Source organism: Abrus precatorius, unplaced genomic scaffold (genome assembly GCF_003935025.1).
Source record: "Abrus precatorius isolate BTA unplaced genomic scaffold, Abrus_2018 Scaffold3, whole genome shotgun sequence".
Classification (NCBI taxonomy): Eukaryota; Viridiplantae; Streptophyta; class Magnoliopsida; order Fabales; family Fabaceae; genus Abrus; species Abrus precatorius.
The window spans coordinates 31,204,740-31,224,577 of NW_020874373.1; the positions used below are offsets into that span (position 1 = coordinate 31,204,740).

The 19,838-nt window shown below is 28.5% G+C and overlaps 3 protein-coding genes across 6 annotated transcripts; 2 read left to right on the forward strand and 1 right to left on the reverse strand.

Annotated features, from left to right (window-relative positions):
- Positions 1 to 4,324: 4,324 nt before the first annotated feature.
- On the forward strand, positions 4,325 to 14,713 carry LOC113861174 (FT-interacting protein 7-like). 4 transcript variants are annotated; one of them, XM_027493815.1, is made up of 2 exons: positions 4,325 to 4,334; positions 12,095 to 14,552. In XM_027493815.1, the coding sequence occupies exons 1-2, from the start codon at positions 4,325 to 4,327 to the stop codon at positions 14,437 to 14,439; spliced, it is 2,355 nt and encodes a 784-aa protein (XP_027349616.1). In that variant the 3' UTR covers positions 14,440 to 14,552. The 4 variants fall into 4 exon arrangements, with proteins under 4 accessions (XP_027349616.1, XP_027349613.1, XP_027349615.1 ...); XM_027493812.1 differs by lacking the exon at positions 4,325 to 4,334 and adding an exon at positions 9,506 to 9,776 and having other exon boundaries at positions 11,365 to 14,713; XM_027493814.1 differs by lacking the exon at positions 4,325 to 4,334 and adding an exon at positions 11,413 to 11,895 and having other exon boundaries at positions 11,947 to 14,552.
- Positions 5,447 to 7,373, forward strand: LOC113860699 (O-glucosyltransferase rumi-like). Its single transcript, XM_027493188.1, has 5 exons — positions 5,447 to 5,982; positions 6,261 to 6,453; positions 6,536 to 6,600; positions 6,715 to 6,925; positions 7,125 to 7,373. Exons 1-5 carry the CDS (start codon positions 5,528 to 5,530, stop codon positions 7,371 to 7,373), a joined length of 1,173 nt encoding a protein of 390 aa, XP_027348989.1. The 5' UTR covers positions 5,447 to 5,527.
- A 3,777-nt stretch (positions 14,714 to 18,490) lies between the features above and the next one.
- LOC113862479 (putative ripening-related protein 1) lies at positions 18,491 to 19,060 on the reverse strand. The gene has a single exon (XM_027495564.1). It carries the CDS (start codon positions 19,058 to 19,060, stop codon positions 18,491 to 18,493), a length of 570 nt encoding a protein of 189 aa, XP_027351365.1.
- Positions 19,061 to 19,838: the final 778 nt, after the last annotated feature.

The window sequence follows — 19,838 nt, forward strand, 5'->3', positions numbered from 1 at the left end:
CTAAAGTTACAATAATTTTGGGGTTTAACCTTTCTTCTCTTAATTAATGAACTTGCAAATAAAGATTAAATTTTATTAACTCTTTCTTTCCCCTCTTAAACATAAAATTCAAACATAGTCCAAAATTTTGATTGACCATTGATTTATGAAAAAAAAAGAAGAGTAAAAAAAAGAAGATTTATCATAAATTTTGTTTGAAAGTCTTTAAATAAGTGTGAAGTTTTATAAATATTTATAATCTCATTTTATAAATTCATCAAGATTTTTTACTAGTCTCACTTTTTACTCTTTTACTCTTCAAGAGAATAAGGGAAGAAAAAAAGTTAATACAAAATTTTCTAAATTAAAAGATGAAAACATGAGACTAATAAAATTTTTGAGAATTTATAAACTTCTTCTTGCTTATTTAAAATCTCTATAAAATAATAATCATAACATTAATTTTTAATTTCTTTCTCTTTTCTTTCAAACTGTTTTTTTTTTTTTTACTTTTCTTTCAAACTTTAAAATAAAGCTAAAAAATATAAAGTTACAAAAGTTTTAATTTTTTTTTATCTCATCTAAAAATTCTTTAACAATTGTATTTTCCGTTTTTTTTAAGTTTAAAACTAACTTTCAAATAAAACTTAAAAACAAAAACTTAAAAGAATTTATAAATTTTTCTTTCGTATAAAAACTCACAAACTAGACTTATAATGAAATAAGTGATTCTCTTGTCCATTTAAAAATTAATTTTTAAGTAAAGCCCAAAGTTTTTTAAAAAACTAGTGAATAATCTAGCCGAAAGAAAAAAATAATTATCAATTAAATTGAAAGTATTTGATAAAAGTATTTGTTAAATTAACATTAAAATATAAAATGACAAATAAAATTATCATAATTAAGTAAATAAAGAATTTACATTTAATAATTATATACTTGTAAAAGTTATAATTTATATATTTTAATTTATATTAAATTATTTATCATCTTTAAATTATGATGATAAATTTTTAATTTTATTTCTATTTATAAATATAGTATTATAAAAAAGTATAATTTATTGACTTTCTTATTTTTTGCTCAAAATATTAATAATTTATTTCTAATGATAAATAATGTGATATTTATTTATTTATTATTTGTTATATTTTAATGTAACCAAAGTAAACAAAAAAAAAAAAAAAAGAGTTTACGAAATTGAATCAGTAAGAATAAAATACCTAATTCGAATAAGACAAAAATGTGACAAAATCACTTTCATATACTTGGAAAAAAAAATAACAATATAAACAGCATAAAAAATATATTAATAATTATTTATTTCAACTACTTTATTAAATATTAATATTTTAAATTAAAAAATAAACAAAATTTTTAACTAACATAATAAGTTTTTAACTAAATAATTTTCCAAACAAACCCTAAAAGTCGGCAGCCATATACATATGACCTTGGATGCATTTAGGAGCAAGGGTGGATCATTGCCTCTCTCTCAATTTTTATTTTTTATTTTTTCATTTTTTAAGAATATCTATGTATTTAGGCCTAAAGAATAATATATACTATTTACAATCTTTCTAGATTTTTTTTCATGTTCCATTTCCCATCAAAGTAAAACATAATTAAAGCAATAAATAAAATATTTTATAAATTACTTAAAAATATTAAATAAAATATATAATTTACATCATATATTGTGCAAACATAAGCCTAAGTTACTAATAGAATTAATTTTTTATATATTAAAATATAAAAAAATTACATTATTACTCAATCATGATTAATCATATCAACATAATTCTTAATTATTGTAATAATTAATATAAAAATTATATTCCTGATATATTTACTGTATCAAAATTAAACTCTTGCTATATTCCTCCTATTAAATTAAATTAAATTTACTTCATATGAAAATTTAATTGTGAAAATTTAATTTTATTGTTAAATTATTTAATTAATTTAGTTTAGATATCAATATTATTGGATTTAATTTTGTTCATATTAAATTAGTATTCAATTTCCTAATTTTTTATAAATTTTTAATTTCATCATATTAAATAAATAAAATGAAATAAAATGAATACATGATTAAATAAATTTTTAAAACACATCATTATATAAAATTGGAATTTAAATATAATTTAAACTGATTTTCAATCAAATAATGTATGTCCAAATTTGATAAAGAGTTTTGAACCGAGGTAGAATAAGAAAGCTTTTAAATTAATATGATAATTAAATTTTTTAATAAGTATATATTTTTTAAAATAATGTATAAATTTTCAGTTTAATGCAGATCGTAATCTAGTTTTTTTTTTTTATTAGCTCCTTTATTCATGATTTTGATTAATATAATTTGCTTCTGTGCGTACTCTAATGTTATTTTTTAATCGACAGTAAAAAAAAATAATCCTTTTTTTAAAGTGTGATATATACATATAACTCAAAATCAAATTCTAATTAACATAGTTAAAAAAAATCATTTATCTTTCAATTGTGTTGAGCTTTTGTCAAAAATATGGTTTAATTTTAAGCGTCAATAATTTTGTCTGTATTAATATTTTTAATCTAAAATTTTTATTATTCTTTTTTATTTTTTTTATAAAGCATCTTCTAATGAGTTTTAGTTATTTTTATTGTATAGTATTTTATAACTTTTATGAAATATTTATTTTTTATTAATAAATAAAGTTAGTAAAAAATAAATATTGATAGTGAGATTACGTATAATTATATCAAATATAAGTAAAATTATCATGTTACAAGATTTTTTTAAAAATTAAGAAAATTAACTAATTTCAACGAGTTGTGTTAGTTTAATAAAGAACATTTTAATAAAAAGAAAAATGGAAAATTTCAATAAATGAAAAAGGTGTTTTATTTTATTCACAATGAGAAGAGAGAGAGAAAAAAACGAATTCACTTTTATATACTTGGAATAGTTAAATATTCATACTAAATTAAGAATAAATATTGCTTTGGAGAGGGCCTAAAGCTATGTAAGAAGGGATTTGGACTCTTCCCATTTCCTCTCCTCGATCTCATGCCTTTCAAAATATTAAATTAAACATAAAAAATTTATAAAAATTATTCTCATCTTTTCCATTTTTCTCTTTTAGTTAAAAATGTCTTATATAATGAATCAAAAAATTACAACTTTAATAATTATTAAATCTTTAAAATACAAATTTTAAAAATCAAATGCAATTTTTTAGAATATTAACAAATACATCTTAAAATTTATCTATAAAAGAAAACAAGTATACTATCTATTAATTTAATTTACTTTTATCACCACAAATATTTATATATATATATATATATATATATATATATAATCATAAATTACTTTTTTTACATATAAATTTAAAATTAAAGATTAATTTTATAATTTAAAAATGATAAAAAATAAAGAATTCATTGGATACATGTTGGAAACTTACTTAATAAGAGCCAATTTTATTATAAAATTGTGTAAACATTAAATTTGGACCATGATTAAGATTAAAAGTTTGACATGGTCATTTGACCAATACCATACAATTTTTATTAATGTCATTCTTATAATAATTAAGTATTTTTATGAGTTATTTTCTTTCTACATACAGTGAATTACCATTACAATTTGAATAATTATTTGTCCTTATCCGTATATATTATATTAAATTTGAAATATAAGATATATCATTAATGCTTTGTTTATTTTATTTAGGAATGTTTATGTAAATAGAATAGATTTTGAGCAGAGAAACAAAATAGAAACATCACTCATTACTTACTTTTTTATATATAAAAATATTCACACACACAGAGTTATTAGTCAAAACGCGGTTTCATTTTGAGGGTGGTGAGAAAAACCAAACGAAACATGCATTTAGTATTGAATATTGAGCAAATAAGAGCACAGAATGCAGCATTAAATGTGGCTGGGGAAAGCATAATAATTTGCCATATTTACCTCCCAATATAAAAAGCTATTTTATTCACTAATATCTTAATTCCGTGACAGGTGAATATTAATTATATACATATATTATACACCAAATAAATAATAAAGCATTTCTCACCAAACAAAATGGTGAAACTCCTTTAATGATTTTGCATTTGGCTTGCTTAGTTCTTGCTTCAAGGTTTATCATCCACAAAGCATGGTGAATAGATGGGTTTTATCAATCACAATCTTCTTCCTCTATTTTGTAATTATAATTGATTGGAGCAGCTACATCAATCGGGTTAATCTTGTAAGTTCTCTTCAATTCAATTATTTCATCTTCTCTGTAAATGGGTTTAATGGTGTTCTTTGTTATTGTTCTTTTTGTTTGTGGTTCTGTTTTTTTAAATGAGAAGACGTGTAAAGTAAAAAGAATTTGATTAATCTCTCACTTTTTCAATTTTTATGTGCCTTTTATGCAGATTACCTAAATTTTTTCTTTTGTATTAGTTTCATTCTCAAATATCATAAAGGATGTTTTAATTTTTGTTCCTCAATTAACTTTTTGGTTTCTCAGAAATGACATTCAAATTTAGAGTTTGTTTGATTTTTAAAAATATTAATTTTTTTAAATATTAAAGTTTGTATAAAAATAAAAAATTATATTTTTTAAAACTTTCTGCATAAGCTTTTAAAATATAAAATAATTTATTTTGCAATTTAAGCTGAAAGTAAAAATGTTGTCTGAAACTAAACAATTTGAAAATTTTTCTGATATCAATGAAAAATGTTGAAATACATTAGAAGTATTTAATAATATTTAATTTGTATTTGAAATTAATTTTGTTATGATCTATTTCTTTATATAATTATATGATTATTATGTAAAGTTGTGCTTTATCTTTTATAACATCTAATTAGGATATCATATTACATGAAACCAATATCAATTTCAAATTATTCAGTCTCCATTTTCTCCATTAAAGAGAAGAAATTTCATTCAAATCCCAGTAGATGCAAAAAGGAAACAATTTAAAATTTCAAAAATAAAATATCATATAAAATCAAGCTTTAAACATTGAAATAAGGAAGGTGTCAATTTTGTAATAAAACATAGAACAGATCTTCAATAATTAAAAGTGTTTCTTAATTAATATTTAAATGGATATCAATAAAAAGTAATTAGTAGACAAGACCAATAAATGGATTGGGGCAAATTTTAAAAGGAACGCATTTTTCAAACATGAAAACATAGAATGATTTTAAAGGAAAAAAATAAAAAGAGGAGAGAGAGAGTTATATGGTAGAGAAAAAGAAGGGTAATGAAAACAAATCAAACAATTTCTTATTAATAAAAATAAATGGCATTTGTTATTATTGTTATTACTAATGAAGGAATACTTAATTATATTAATCTTTTTCATATCATTATAGAGATGCACATAAAATTGTACAAATACGTATCAATACTTAATGTCTAATGCATAACATTTCACAATTGTTTTACTTATTGTCTTTCAGCTCAAAACCACAAGCACTTATGTTTCCAAAACACTCACATCCTTCAGTAGGCAACAAATCCAATTCACACTGAATTGCTTCAATGGAAGCATGACATCAACTTGTCCAAAAGATTATTACCTGACAACATTTGAGCAAGATCAAGATTCATCAGCTGCATCAACATGTCCAGAGCACTTCAAATGGATTCATGAAGATCTTAAACCATGGAAGAGCACAGGAATCACAAGGGAAATGGTTGAGAGGGGGGAAAATATTTCACAGTTTAGGCTTGTGATTATACAAGGAAAAGCTTATTTAGAAAAATATGAGGGTTCATTTCAGACTAGGGATTTGTTCACAATATGGGGTATTTTACAGCTTCTAAGGTTATACCCTGGAAGGATACCTGATTTGGAACTATTGTTTGCAACTGGTGATGTAACGGTGGTGCAGAAACAAAATTTCCAAGGATCACAACCCATGTCACCACCACCTGTTTTTCATTATTGTGGGCAGAAAAATGCTTATGACATTGTCTTTCCTGATTGGTCCTTCTGGGGATGGTAAAGTTTCTACATTTAATTACTACTATTTTCTGCTGAGTTTGTTAGGATTTTTCAAGTTAATTTGGAAAAGAATTTATCTATATCTGCTTTTGCTTCAAGGAATTGTGCCGTCTCATTCTTCTTTAAAACATGATACATATATACGGTGTCATGGTATGAGAAAGAGACACCAATTTTGCATAAATGAAGATTGTGTTTCACTCTTTTATAAATTGACACTTATATTTTCATTAATATTCCAAATACTAATACATAATTTATTTTTTCCTTTCAAGGGCTGAGGTTGGAATAAGACCATGGGAGGCGGTGTTGCAGAACATACAAGAAAGCAACAAGAAGATTAAATGGAAGGATAGGGTACCCTCTGCCTTTTGGAAGGGCAACATAAGAGTGTCCTTAAATAGGTATAAGCTCAAGAAATGCAATGCTTCAGACCAACATGGTTCATATGCTCACATATATTCCCTGGTAAATATGTAGTCTCAAATGAAAATATTACTATAGTTTGTGAAACCCTTCAAGATACATATAATTAGTTGTTTGTTTTTAGCATTGGGACAAGGAAATTGACAAAGGGTTCCAGAACACAAAACTAGAAGACCAATGTACCCACAGGTAATTAACTATCCAATAAAAAAAATTTCATGCACTTTCTGTAACTTACTGTTATGATTATTTATTGTCTGATAAGTAAATTAATTGCTAGATTTGTTACTTTTTCACACAAAGGTACAAGATTTATGTGGAGGGAGTAGCATGGTCTGTGAGTGAAAAGTATATATTAGCATGTGACTCCATGACCTTGTTCATTGAGCCTATATACTATGATTTCTTTACAAGAAGTTTGGTACCTCGGCAGCACTATTGGCCCATCAGCAATCAAAGCATATGCGAGGATGTTAAATATGCTGTTGACTGGGGCAATGCAAATCCAGAAAAGGTAAATACATCTATATGTTTCTTCTACCATCATCCTTTAAGATTTGTTAATATAAAATGCTAATTGAATTAAGAAGCTCTTTAACAATGAAAAATATTAGCAACATAATTTGTAATAATTTTTTTTATTCTTTAATAATATATATTTTTTAATTACAACTTAAATGGTACTTCTTTTTGTGTGAGTATATAAACACCAGGCAGAAGAGATTGGAAAAGCAGGGACAAGATTCATTGAAGAGAACCTAAAGATGAAATTTGTGTATGATTACATGTTTCATCTATTGACTGAATATGCAAGGCTCTTGAAATTTAAACCAACCATACCTGAAGGAGCTGTTGAGATTTGTTCAGAAATTTTGGCCTGTCCATTGGATGGTCTATGGAGGCAGTATTTGGTTGAGTCCATGGTCAACTCACCAAGCGATACACCTGCATGTACACTGTGATGAACAATAACCTATGAAAAGATAATTATTAAGATAAATGGACAATATTTTAGCAAATTTTTGTTGTAAGATTACACTGCATATAGCCAATCCTATCGGTGGTTTAGAAAAAGAAATACTGAACAATTTATCAATTTACTGAATGTCTGATTCATTTATTATATACATTTATATCATTTCAAAAAATATTGTATATTCTTTCCATTGATTGCTAGTCGCACACAACTGATTTTTATAACATGTTGCATGCCCACACGATGTTTATTTATTACAAATTGCAATTACTTTTTGTTAATAGTTTTTATTTTCTTTTATCAAGTTTTACTACTATTTTGTGCACCTCATTTTAAAATTTTAAACTGTAGTTGCCATTCACCAATCATCGTGACATACCATGCAGACATTTTAAAAGTACCAAAATGCTAAGCTTATTATATGGATGGTCGGTTGTTTATTAAGTAATATATATAGACTGATGAGATAATATTCCACTTAATAAAAAGTTATTAAATATTATAAATGTAAATTTGATACTTATAAATATATATATATATATAAAATATTTTTATAAGAAAGTAAAATACGTAAATTTAGACATAATTTCTTAACACACACACACATATATTTCTAAAAAATTTCTTTAATATCCAAATATCTAAATTTATAAAATAATATATTCATTTAATTTTTTTTAGGTTATTTAAAAAGTTAAAAACTAAAACAATCAATACGGATATTTAAAATCAAGCCAAAGAATTCTGTGTTATTGCAAAAAAGAAAGATAGAAAATTGTGTTCTCGAGTATTAAGATATGTATAATGTAGGGACAGATTTATAATACGATATATTATCTTCATGAGTCAAAATCTCAATTATATTCACTAAAAATCTCTCTTATATTTTAAATCAATATATTTTGCCATGTCTAAAATTTATTTTAAAAATAATAATTTATTCATTTTAGCTACGTACTAATGCATGGGTTAAAAAGGCTCAATCTGTAAAGAGATGGGCAAGTCTTTGTTTATTTAGTAGCAAATATTTTTGTTTATGTAAGTAATTGTTTAATTACTTTAAGACAAAAGACACATCAATCTTGATCTTTCATGGTTTAAAGGAACTCTCTGCGTTTATTTTTAAAGTCTTTAATGACTTGACGGAAATAACCATCTCTTTATTGTTTTTTTTTTCTTTAAATTATATCCCAAGACTATTAATTTAGATGGTCGTATAAGCTAAAGGGCACATTGGAGGACTTAAGAGGAGTCCATTGACTTTTCTTTGTTACCTAACTTCTATAGATTTATAATACAATGAAATTGAATTAAGAAATTGCAAAAACAAAGCATATGTTCATCACCACAGGAGAAGCCCCTCTTCATAATTTACTAGGACTTCAAATTGTTATATATATTAAATATATTTATAATAAAAAAATACTTTTTTTTATGTCTGATTTTCATATTCAGAAAATTTTCTCTCTTTATTGTATTAACCCAGCTAACTTTATCTTTAGTTATTGAAAAAAAATTTATATGATTCGGATCACAGGTAAGATATGAGTGACATAGTAGCTACAATGTCTTGTTATAATAATTAAAAAGGAAATCATGAAAACCTTTATTGTCAATTTCATTCTTATATTAATATATAAATACAGAGCTAATTAAAACTAAACTTCAAACTTATCATGAACACCCAAAGCCACAATCATACATATGGAGTCAACACTGTGGCCTCACCTAAAAAAGATAACCTTATAAATTGTATTAATTACTAATTAAATCAAATACTTATTTAATTCATATTATGAAAAAACTGATTACTTTTTTACTAGTTTAGTAAGCATTTTGTTACAAATAATTATATTTTAAATTTAATATGAAGTACTAACCGTTTTGTTATTTATTTATCAGATGAAATAAAATTTAAGTACAACATTATAAATTATTTCTCGATAAAAATTAACTTTCACTTTAATAATTTATATAATAAAATTAATATTACAGATCAGCATATGGATTAAGCATGCAAGTTTTTAATAGTTTGAAATGAGCAAATAAACGAAGGACACGTGTGACGCGGGGGGAAAAGAGAGAAGCAAAACGAAGACCGAGGTTGTCTTGAACAACAGAACAAACTGAAACGGACATTCTTAGAAGTACGACTCTCTCTCTCTCTCTCTCTTTGGAAGCAAATGAAGAATGCAAAGACATATTCAATTAAATTTGGACGTGAATGTATAGCATTTTCATTTCACTCGTTTTCAACGACTTTCTCTTTCTACGTGGGAACCATCCCAGAACCACAACCCTTCTTTTTTTAATTCTCTTTGTTACATCCAACATCTCAAAGGCCTTCTTTTTGTTTCTCTTTAACCTGTTCAGCTCTTCAAACACCCAGGTTAGTTTCATGCTTTTCTTCCTCTTCTTCTTTCTTTTCTGGGTATGTCAAGTTTTTAGCTCATTCCTAGTTGGGTTTTGTATGTATCTAGTGAGAACAAATTTGTGCCTTTTGGTAACCTTTGGTGGCTGTTGAATGTGTAGTCCTCGAAGCTTTAATTTTATTTTTTATTAATTAATCTTCTCCTATGGGGTTGGGATGTTTGGTCATGGAGAGAGACTAGTTGATTCTGGCCTTTGTATTTTCAAAAAATAACAAGTGTTTGAACAATCTCTTCAAACTGGTTTTCTTTTTGGAAAAGTTTAATGGGATTTTTTGCCTCTTCAGAAGACCAACTCCTCTGCTTCACCGCTTTTCACTTTTAATGTGTACTTGTAAACATAACATAATTAAGGTTCTATTCAAATTTTTTTTACACAACGGTTTATCCCATAAATTTGATCATAAAATTATTAAAATAAACTAAGCAGAGCTTATTGTTACGAGCTATAATGAAAGGTTTATTGAAATAAGTTTATTCAATAAAATCTTCCAAAGGTTCCTCTAACTTCAATTTTGAAAATATTAGCGTGTGTCAAGTGTGTGTGTGTGTGTGTTTGATTCAGCTAAAAGGTTAAAACTAGTGGATAACACAAGGGACTAGTTCAGCTTCTTTACTTGCAAAATTAGATGGAATACATGTCATAATCACAGGGGAGTTCATGAATCCTTAATTTTCTTTTGAAAGTTCTGTTTTTGCTTTATGTAATATGAAGATTCTCGTCACAACCCCCTGAATATGCAATGAGTCCATGCCTTTAATCCCTGTTCTCGAATAAGTATAAAAAAAGAAAGGTTCTTTTTTATTCTTGTCTTGCTTTTTGATTACGGAGAAGACGGTTGTGGGATTAGTTGGATAATTTTCCTCTTTCTTATTGCTTGTGTTGTGCTTGAAGTATTACGTCTTTTTCACGACATCTTTCATTTCCTTTTTCTAATATATATCTTTTTTTACGTTTTCTCCCTTATTTATTATTTAAAAAACTCATTCATAATTCATAACTTAATGTTGTTTTTCTCCATTTTAGATATAATATTAATTTGAGATGGGAATAGAGGGGTAGCGGTGTAATTTATGCTTTCACACGATTTCTGATTGTTATTTATTACTTTTAGAAAAAGAAATAAAATCAAGTTTCAATTTGAACATTTCATGCCTTTATTTAATAAGTCAAACCATGAGAAATTGAGAATATCTATCATTAAGTAATTAGCATGTTTATTTTATATGTGGGCTTCCAACCATCCACCTGGATATTACGATAGCAACTCAAAACTCAAGTTTTCAATAGAACGTGTTGTTTTTTCTTTTACAAAGAGAATTTCTCGGCCATGTTTATGTTTCATGAAATGGCTTTAGTATGCTAGAAATGATTCATCTTTGAATTTATTAATAGAAAAGCATAAACTGATTTTTGGTTGCCAATCCACTCCCAAGATATATACATATATTATACAAAAACTAGGCTGTTAATTTGTCCCTCTGACATATATTTAATGGGTTACAATAAATCTTGAACCTAATTGATTTCTTTTTAATTTTTCTCAGGTATCAGTGTAACTATTATTCTCTCTTGCTGCAAACTACATATTGGCAATGAACAATTTCAAGCTAGGTGTAGAAGTTGTGAGTGCTCATGACCTTGTGCCCAAAGATGGGCAAGGCTCATCTAGTACTTTTGTGGAACTTCACTTTGATGGTCAGAGATTTAGAACAACAACTAAAGATAAAGATCTGAGTCCTGTTTGGAATGAGAGCTTTTACTTCAACATTACTGATCCAAGCAAGTTACCACACCACACTCTTGAAGCCTGTATCTACCACTACAATAAAAGTAATTGCTCCAAAGTAGTTCTTGGAAAGGTTCGGCTCACTGGAACCTCATTTGTCCCATATTCTGATGCTGTTCTTTTGCACTACCCTTTGGAAAAGAGAGGCATTTTTTCTCGCTCAAAAGGAGAGCTTGGTTTGAAGGTTTTTGTTACAGATGACCCTTCTATAAGAGCGTCAAATCCTCTTCCTGCAATGGAATCCTTACTCAACACTGATCAAAACATAGCACAAGACCAAATTCCACCAGTGTCATTTACAAACTCAATCCTCAACAATATATCTAGAAAGAAAACTGAGCCAAGGCACACATTTCATAACATTTCAAAATCAAACAATGAACATTCTAAGCCTGCAGCAGATGCCAAGCCCAGCGTAAGCTTTGGGATGCATGAAATGAAATCAGCACAGGCTCCTCCAAAAATTTTTCAAGCCTTTGCAGGACCAGCATCTCCAATGGATTATGCAGTGAAAGAAACTAGTCCTATTCTTGGAGGGGGACGAGTTGTTGGTGGAAGGGTTCTCCGTGGGAATAGGCCAGCCACATCCAGCAGCTATGATCTTGTTGAACCAATGCAGTACCTTTTTGTGAGAGTTGTAAAAGCCCGTGACCTTCCAACAATGGATATGACAGGTAGCCTTGACCCTTATGTGGTGGTGAAGGTTGGAAACTTCAAGGGAAGTACCAACCACTTTGAGAAAAACCAAAACCCCGAATGGAACAAGGTGTTTGCCTTTGCCAAGGACAATCAGCAATCAACTACTCTTGAAGTTGTGGTGAAAGACAAGGACAGGATAGTTGATGATGTTGTTGGAACAGTGAAGTTTGATTTGTATGACGTTCCTAGACGTGTTCCACCTGATAGTCCATTGGCTCCTGAGTGGTATAGAATTGAGAACAAGAATGGAGAAAAGAAAGGAGAGTTGATGCTTGCTGTTTGGTTGGGCACACAAGCTGATGAGGCTTTTCAAGATGCATGGCATTCCGATGCTGTCTCCCCTGATGGAAGCACAACGTCTAACTATGCTCAGATTAGATCAAAAGTATACCACTCCCCCAGATTATGGTATTTGCGTGTCAAAGTGATTGAGGCACAGGACTTGGTTCCATCTGACAAGTCTAAAGTTCTAGATGCTTATGTTAAGGTACAAATTGGCAACCAGATTTTGAAGACAAGGCCAGTTCAATCAAGGGTCATGAACCCTCAGTGGAATCAGGAGCTAATGTTTGTTGCATCTGAACCCTTTGAAGAGCCTTTGATCCTTCAAGTTGAAGATCGGATTGGTCCTAACAAGGATGAGACTATTGGTAATGTTATTATTCCTATAAGCACAATTGAAAAGCGTGCTGATGATAGACCTATCCGTGGTAAGTGGTTTCACCTTGAAAAGTCCATGTCATCTGCTATGGAAGAGCAAGGGAAAAAGAAAGAGAAGGACAAGTTCTTCAGCAGAATCCATGTCATAGTTTTTCTTGATGGTGGATACCATGTGCTAGATGAGTCAACATATTACAGTAGTGATCTTAGGCCAACCACTAGGCAGCTTTGGAAGAAGCCAGTTGGTGTCTTAGAACTTGGCATTTTGAATGCTGATGTGTTGCCAACCAAAACTAGGGAGGGAAGGGGAACATCAGATACCTACTGTGTGGCAAAGTATGGCCACAAATGGGTGCGCACTAGAACCATTGTTGACAATCTAAACCCAAAGTACAATGAGCAATACACTTGGGAAGTTTATGACACAGCCACAGTTCTCACGTTGGGGGTGTTTGACAATGCACAGCTTCACAATTCTTCAAATGGTAACAAAGATTCCAAGATTGGTAAGGTTCGGATAAGGATCTCAACACTAGAAACTGGCCGCATTTATACACACTCTTATCCATTATTGTCAGTGCAAAATTCTGGCCTCAAGAAGAACGGTGAAGTTCACTTAGCCATACGTTTCTCTAGCACCTCCACGATAAACATGATGGCTTTATATTTCAAACCCCATTTGCCAAAAATGCACTACACAAAACCCCTTAACATTATGGACCAAGAAAGGCTTAGACACCAAGCAGTGAACATTGTGGCAGCAAGACTTGCCAGGGCAGAACCTCCTCTAAGAAGAGAAGTGGTTGAGTACATGTCTGACTCAGATTCTCATCTATGGAGCATGAGACGCAGCAAAGCCAACTTCAACCGTCTCAAAGAAGTGTTTTCAGGACTAAACAGGGTTGCAAGTTGGTTAGGAGAAATAGCCACATGGAAGAACCCTTTCACAACAGTACTAGTGCACATTCTCTACTTAATGCTTGTGTGTTTCCCTGAACTTATTCTACCAACCACGTTCCTTTACATGTTTGTGATAGGAATGTGGAAATGGAGGTTTCGTCCAAGGTTCCCTCCTCACATGGACACTAAAATTTCTTGTACTGATATGATCAATCCTGATGAACTTGATGAGGAGTTAGACACATTTCCAACCACAAAGAGTTCAGATATAGTTCGTTGGAGGTATGATAGGTTAAGAAGCTTGGCAGGGAGAGTTCAAAGTGTTGTTGGACAAATTGCTACACAAGGAGAAAGAGTGCATGCACTTCTAAACTGGAGGGATCCACGTGCCACTTCAATATTCATGGTGTTTTGCCTTGTGTCTGCTATAGTGTTGTATGTGACACCCCCACAAATGATGATAATTCTTGCTGGATTTTACTCAATGAGACATCCTAAGCTTAGGGGCAAGACACCAGCACCACCAATCAGTTTCTTCCGCAGGTTGCCTGCTCTCACTGATTGCATGTTGTAAATATAGTATAGACCCTTGTTTTGTTCTGCCAATGTTTGAATCTGGCTTTAAGTGTAGCATGTCTTTGTCACTTTAGTCTTTATGATTATTGATACAAGTCTTCACATGCTGTGGAAAATTGCAAAGTATGTTTTGTTTTAATTTTCGGACTTGTAGGATTAGATCAGATGTTTGTAGTGGAAATATGTAAGGAACATTGGTTATACAGCAAAATGTGTAAACAGGTGGAAAATGTCTAAATTAATAGAAATAATTTAATAAAATTAATTTATTTTATTATAGTAGTTAACAAAATTAATATTTTTAAGATATTTACAATAATAATTGGTAACGTTTAAAATAAGATTGATGAAACAGATAAAAAAAATTATCTTAAAATCAAATTTAGACAAATAAAGCAAATAGGTCATGAGTGGTTGAAGTTGACATATTTCATGTTTTTTAAAAGGTGCTAATATGATATTTAAGATGACGTGTTTAAACAAATGGCTCAATCCGTTTCAGGTGAAGACAAAAATAAAATAAATACCGGTATGATGTAATGAAAAGTATTTTAATAACTGGTTGAAAAATTAATTATTTTAATAATTTCTTGACAATGAAACTATTCAACTCTAGTTCTTTTAGAACAATCATAATTTTAACATCAATAATTATAACAATAACCTTATTTTATTAAACGAGATTATTTGCATGAATTATTGATAAAAAATTATGAAAAATATTATTTATTATAAAATATTTTTAATAATTAATTTTCTTTAAAGTATTTCTTGAGTTCTCTTCGTCTTTTAAAATATGTGATTCTTCCAAAATATATTTTTACGAGAATAGTGTAAATTTTCAAGTTATTTTGTTTAAATAATGTATATTTTAGTTTTAAATTTAAATTCTCTTAAATTAATGATATAAACTTTCTAAATTTACTAATTAGATAAAAAAAATTTGATAAGAGACTTTAGAGTTAGATTTCTTACCTTGTGTGCAATAAAGACTTTTAAAAAAAATTACAAAATAGAATAAAAGTTCGAATGTATCTACTTACAAGTTACAAGCACCTTGCTCTATCGCTTCTTAAAATATATTTGAGAGTTATATTTAAGAGGGGAAGAGAGAGACTAAGAAAGTTTAATTATTATTTGAGAGTTAATTAATTTGGAAGGAAAGGGTTAGGGGATTTTTCTAAACCACTTAAAACTCTCCTAAACTTAATTTTGTGAGTTTCTTTATTTTTAGAGTTTTTTAGTCTATTAGAATTTTTTTATATTAATTATTATATGAATAAAATAGGAACAAAATAAATATTTTTTAAAAAGTGCAATGTTAATTAAAAAAAGAATAACAAATTTTTTAAATGTTAGTTTTTAGAGTGAAAATTTTTTAAAATATAAAAAAAATTAGAAATATGAATTTTAAAAATATTAACTTTTAGAAGAAGAAAAATATATAATGTGTATTTTTTGAAAAAAATTAAAGAAAAAAATAGCAATAAATTAAAATTTTCAAAATATATTAATTTTTAGAGTGATATTTTTTAAAAAATTTATAAAAAATAAAAATATAATTTTTAAAATATATTTTTAGAGTGATAGTTTTAAAATATATTTATTTTTAAAAATATTAATTTTTAGAAGAAGAAAAAATTTTAATTTTTGTATTTTTTTAAAAATAAAAAATATAAAAGATAATAATATCATTTATATATTTAAATTCTTTTAATTTCTTTTAATTTCTTTAGCAGGGGCAGTTTCTCTTTTATGAGTGGCTAAAAAGAGTGTCACAAATTTGTTTCCTCTCCTAAATGATGCTATGCATTTTGCTATGATTTTGCCTTATTTTCACCCTCTTGTTGTGCCTCTTTGGGTTTTGTAGTGGTGGCAGATTGGCAGTGGAGCCTTCCACTTGTTGAGTATCTTAGATCTCCAAAGGATAAAATTTTGGTACAGTTTTTTAAGTGTGGTTTGTATTGTTATCTAAAATTTGATTTTTATGTTAATAATCTGTAATAACATTAAATTCAAATATTTTATCGAAATAAAATTCTAACTTTAATTGATAAACAATATAAAAACACTTGAAAGAACATAAGTTTTGCCCTTCCTCAAAGGAGGATGTGAAGGATTGGGTTTTCAGCCAACTGGGCCCAAGGAAAAACCAAAGTGTTTGCTGCAGTTTATGAAGTCAAAGTAATCTATTCACAAAAAACAACCAAAGTGATCCCATCAGTTAGGATGTACATTGGGAAGGATGGGGGTTTTCTATACATATTTGTCCCATGCTTACTAATTTCAAAGTACTTACTAAATTTTTATTAAAAACAATGTGATATCATAAAATTTAATATTATTAATATTAAATTTTTAATAAAAATATATTATTATTATTATTTTACTTTTTAACATGTGTCTTTGGAAACACATTAGAAAAATCATTCATTAAATTGCGATTGAAATGGTGAAGATTTTATTCTTCGAATATAAAATTGCCAAAGCCAAATTGGGCTTTCTTGGTCTCTCGGTTAGTTCCATATTAGTTGTCCTTAGCAAAGAATTACAATATGGTGCTTTCTAAGAAAAATGATCTGAATCATTTGTAGAAATTATATTACCCATGCTTATGATTTTTATTTTTATTTTTATGACTATTAGGCATGTGCTTGTTTGTGTCTTGGTTCTTGTTACAGGCTTACAGCTTTTTTATGGACCATGGGAATTTATAGAACTTCCATTTTTCTTACTTATTAAAAATAGGCTTGAATACCCATAAACATTATTTTTTTATGGTCCTCCTTTTAGTTTCTGTTTTGATTAATTTGTTGAAGTACTGTTCATATGTTGTTGTGTCCCGTGACTTTTTAGTTTTTAATTATGAGTTCTGGTAATCTTAACTTTTAAAATTGAATTTAAACCTTCACAGATAAAATTCTTTTATAAAAAAATATACAATTATTGTATTAAAATTATAAAAATATAATAAATAATTTTTTAATAAAATTTTACTATTATTAACTGTTTATCTTTAATATTAAGAGTCGAAGTAACAAGATCCTTTAATTATCTATCTATCATATAATAAATAACAATTGTTTAATCGAGTTTAATAATATAATATAGCCTAATGATATAAAATTTTATTGTCTATTGTGTTAAAGTTAGAATATGTATCCTTATGTTTTTCTTTAAAATAACGTGTCCATATGTTGGGCAAGAGTCGCTTTGCTCCTTTTAATTACTTTATCTATCATATTATATAAACAAAACAACTTTTGTATGCATATTTAGTATATCTAAAATCATTCAGTATTATTCCTAGTTGATTCCTCAACCATTTGACTTTAGAATTAGGTCCCGTCTTGACTTTGGGGGTGCTGTATCGTCATTTATAAAGGAAATATTGTTGAATAAAACCCATATTTCTTTTCCCCTGGAGTTCCTAGTTCTGCCAACTGAGGTAAGCTACGTGAAAAAAAGTATGGAAATAGTTCAGGTTTTTATGTATATTTTAAACAGCTTTTCAAACGTGTTCAAAAACATATAATAAAAAATTAATAAATAACAAATTTTTATTAAAAATGTAGCATTTAATTTAATAATATATAAAATCCTGTGAAAGTAAATTATTATTATTATTATTATTATGCTATTACACACGTTAAAAAACGATATTTTAACTTGGTAGATGAAATTTGGGATGTCTTTATCTTAAAATGAGATAGTTAGTCTCATCTTCCCACAACTTTCCCTGATCAGGGTAAAAATACAGTCCTAGCCATGTTTCATAATGAAGGTGATGTATAGTATTCATATATCTCTCTTGGGCTTGATCACTTATAAGAAAGAATTTGGATTGGTAAACTAAAGGCAAGAGTTTAATTTGAGATTGAGCACTATATGGATAGAAAGTATATATTTAGTGCATGCGTTATGAAACTTCAATTTTACAGCACTAAAACAATAACATATATATAAGATACACAGTACAATGATAAATAAAAGATCACATAACCACACAATTATTCACATAGACACAAGCACACATTTATTCTTATACATTATGAAGCATCTGACCAAGTAATGTCAAGGCCACCCCATTGATCATGAGGAACTCCCAAGGCTTTCCAGACTGCCTTGGAGGCATCAACAACGTTGTTAGGACATGGAGGCTGGTAATCATGGTCTTCATCACATCCCATGGTGGAGTCACACTCATCAACAACCATAGCCACCACACTTCTTCCATTGGCACTGATGGTAATATTATTGAGACACCTACTCTTGTGATTGAACCATCCAGTGGAAAGTGCAACCACTGGAGTGTCATCAGAATGGTATTGGTTGTCACATTCTGAAGGGCCACCTCCATCTCCACCCTTTTCAAAACTGTTTAGTGTGAGTTGTGCCTTTGTGTGTGTGGACACTGCTGGTGAACATTCATATGTTGTGTACATTTTCCCTTGCACACAACAATCAGAATCATTCTCTTGATTACACTGTCCTGGAGGAGCTTTTTTTCCTCTGATTCTCCCACTTGGTCGACACTTTTGAGCTTCAGAATACACACAACTTGTTAAAAAGAGAGTAACCAATAAAAGAAAAGAGGCTTTGGAGCTAAAACTCTTCATTTTTTTTTCTATTGACCACTATTTTTTTCTCTCTTTTGTTCTTCTTATGAGTGCTTGATGCATGCATTGGGATTTTGTTGGATATATATATAGATGTTAAAATTGCACATAAAGTAAATCATTTGGTTATGAAATAAGCTTGTTCATCGCAGCAGAATACAATTGTTTTTGAGGTCAAAGAAGCAGCGTTACTCTACTTGTTTAGCCAATGATGATGACTACAATATCTTGTAGTTTAGTACTTTGCTCTATCAAGGCTTTCGATTAAACTGTTGAGGAAAGTGGATGTTTTATTAAATTTCTTGCTGCGGAGTTTCAGTAGAGATTGATAACCACAGCATACACATTCAGATTAATTAGTGCTTTATTCAATTGTGTGAGGGTCCTATTCAATCGATATGAAATTGTCAACATCAGAGGCATGTCCTGAAACGTAGGGAATGGAAATTCCAATTCCAATCATGCAAAGTTTAAGTTATGAATACTAACTAGGAAATATCTTATAAAGTTAGTTTAATGGCCACCTGTTTATAGCATTACCGATAGGCTATGGCCACTAATTCATTTAAAACTAGGATGAAAATTTTGAGAACAACAATGCTAACGAGACATAATAAAAAGTATAGGTGTAGTCTCCATGTATCATAAAAAATGATAATCAGTGTGAACATGTATTGTAGATAGATTCTGCTTGCCGTATTTGCAACTTTGTAGTCTCCCTCCTTGATGCCTAAGGTTGGACTCCTAATGGTCTTTTGTCTATTTCTGATCACCAAAT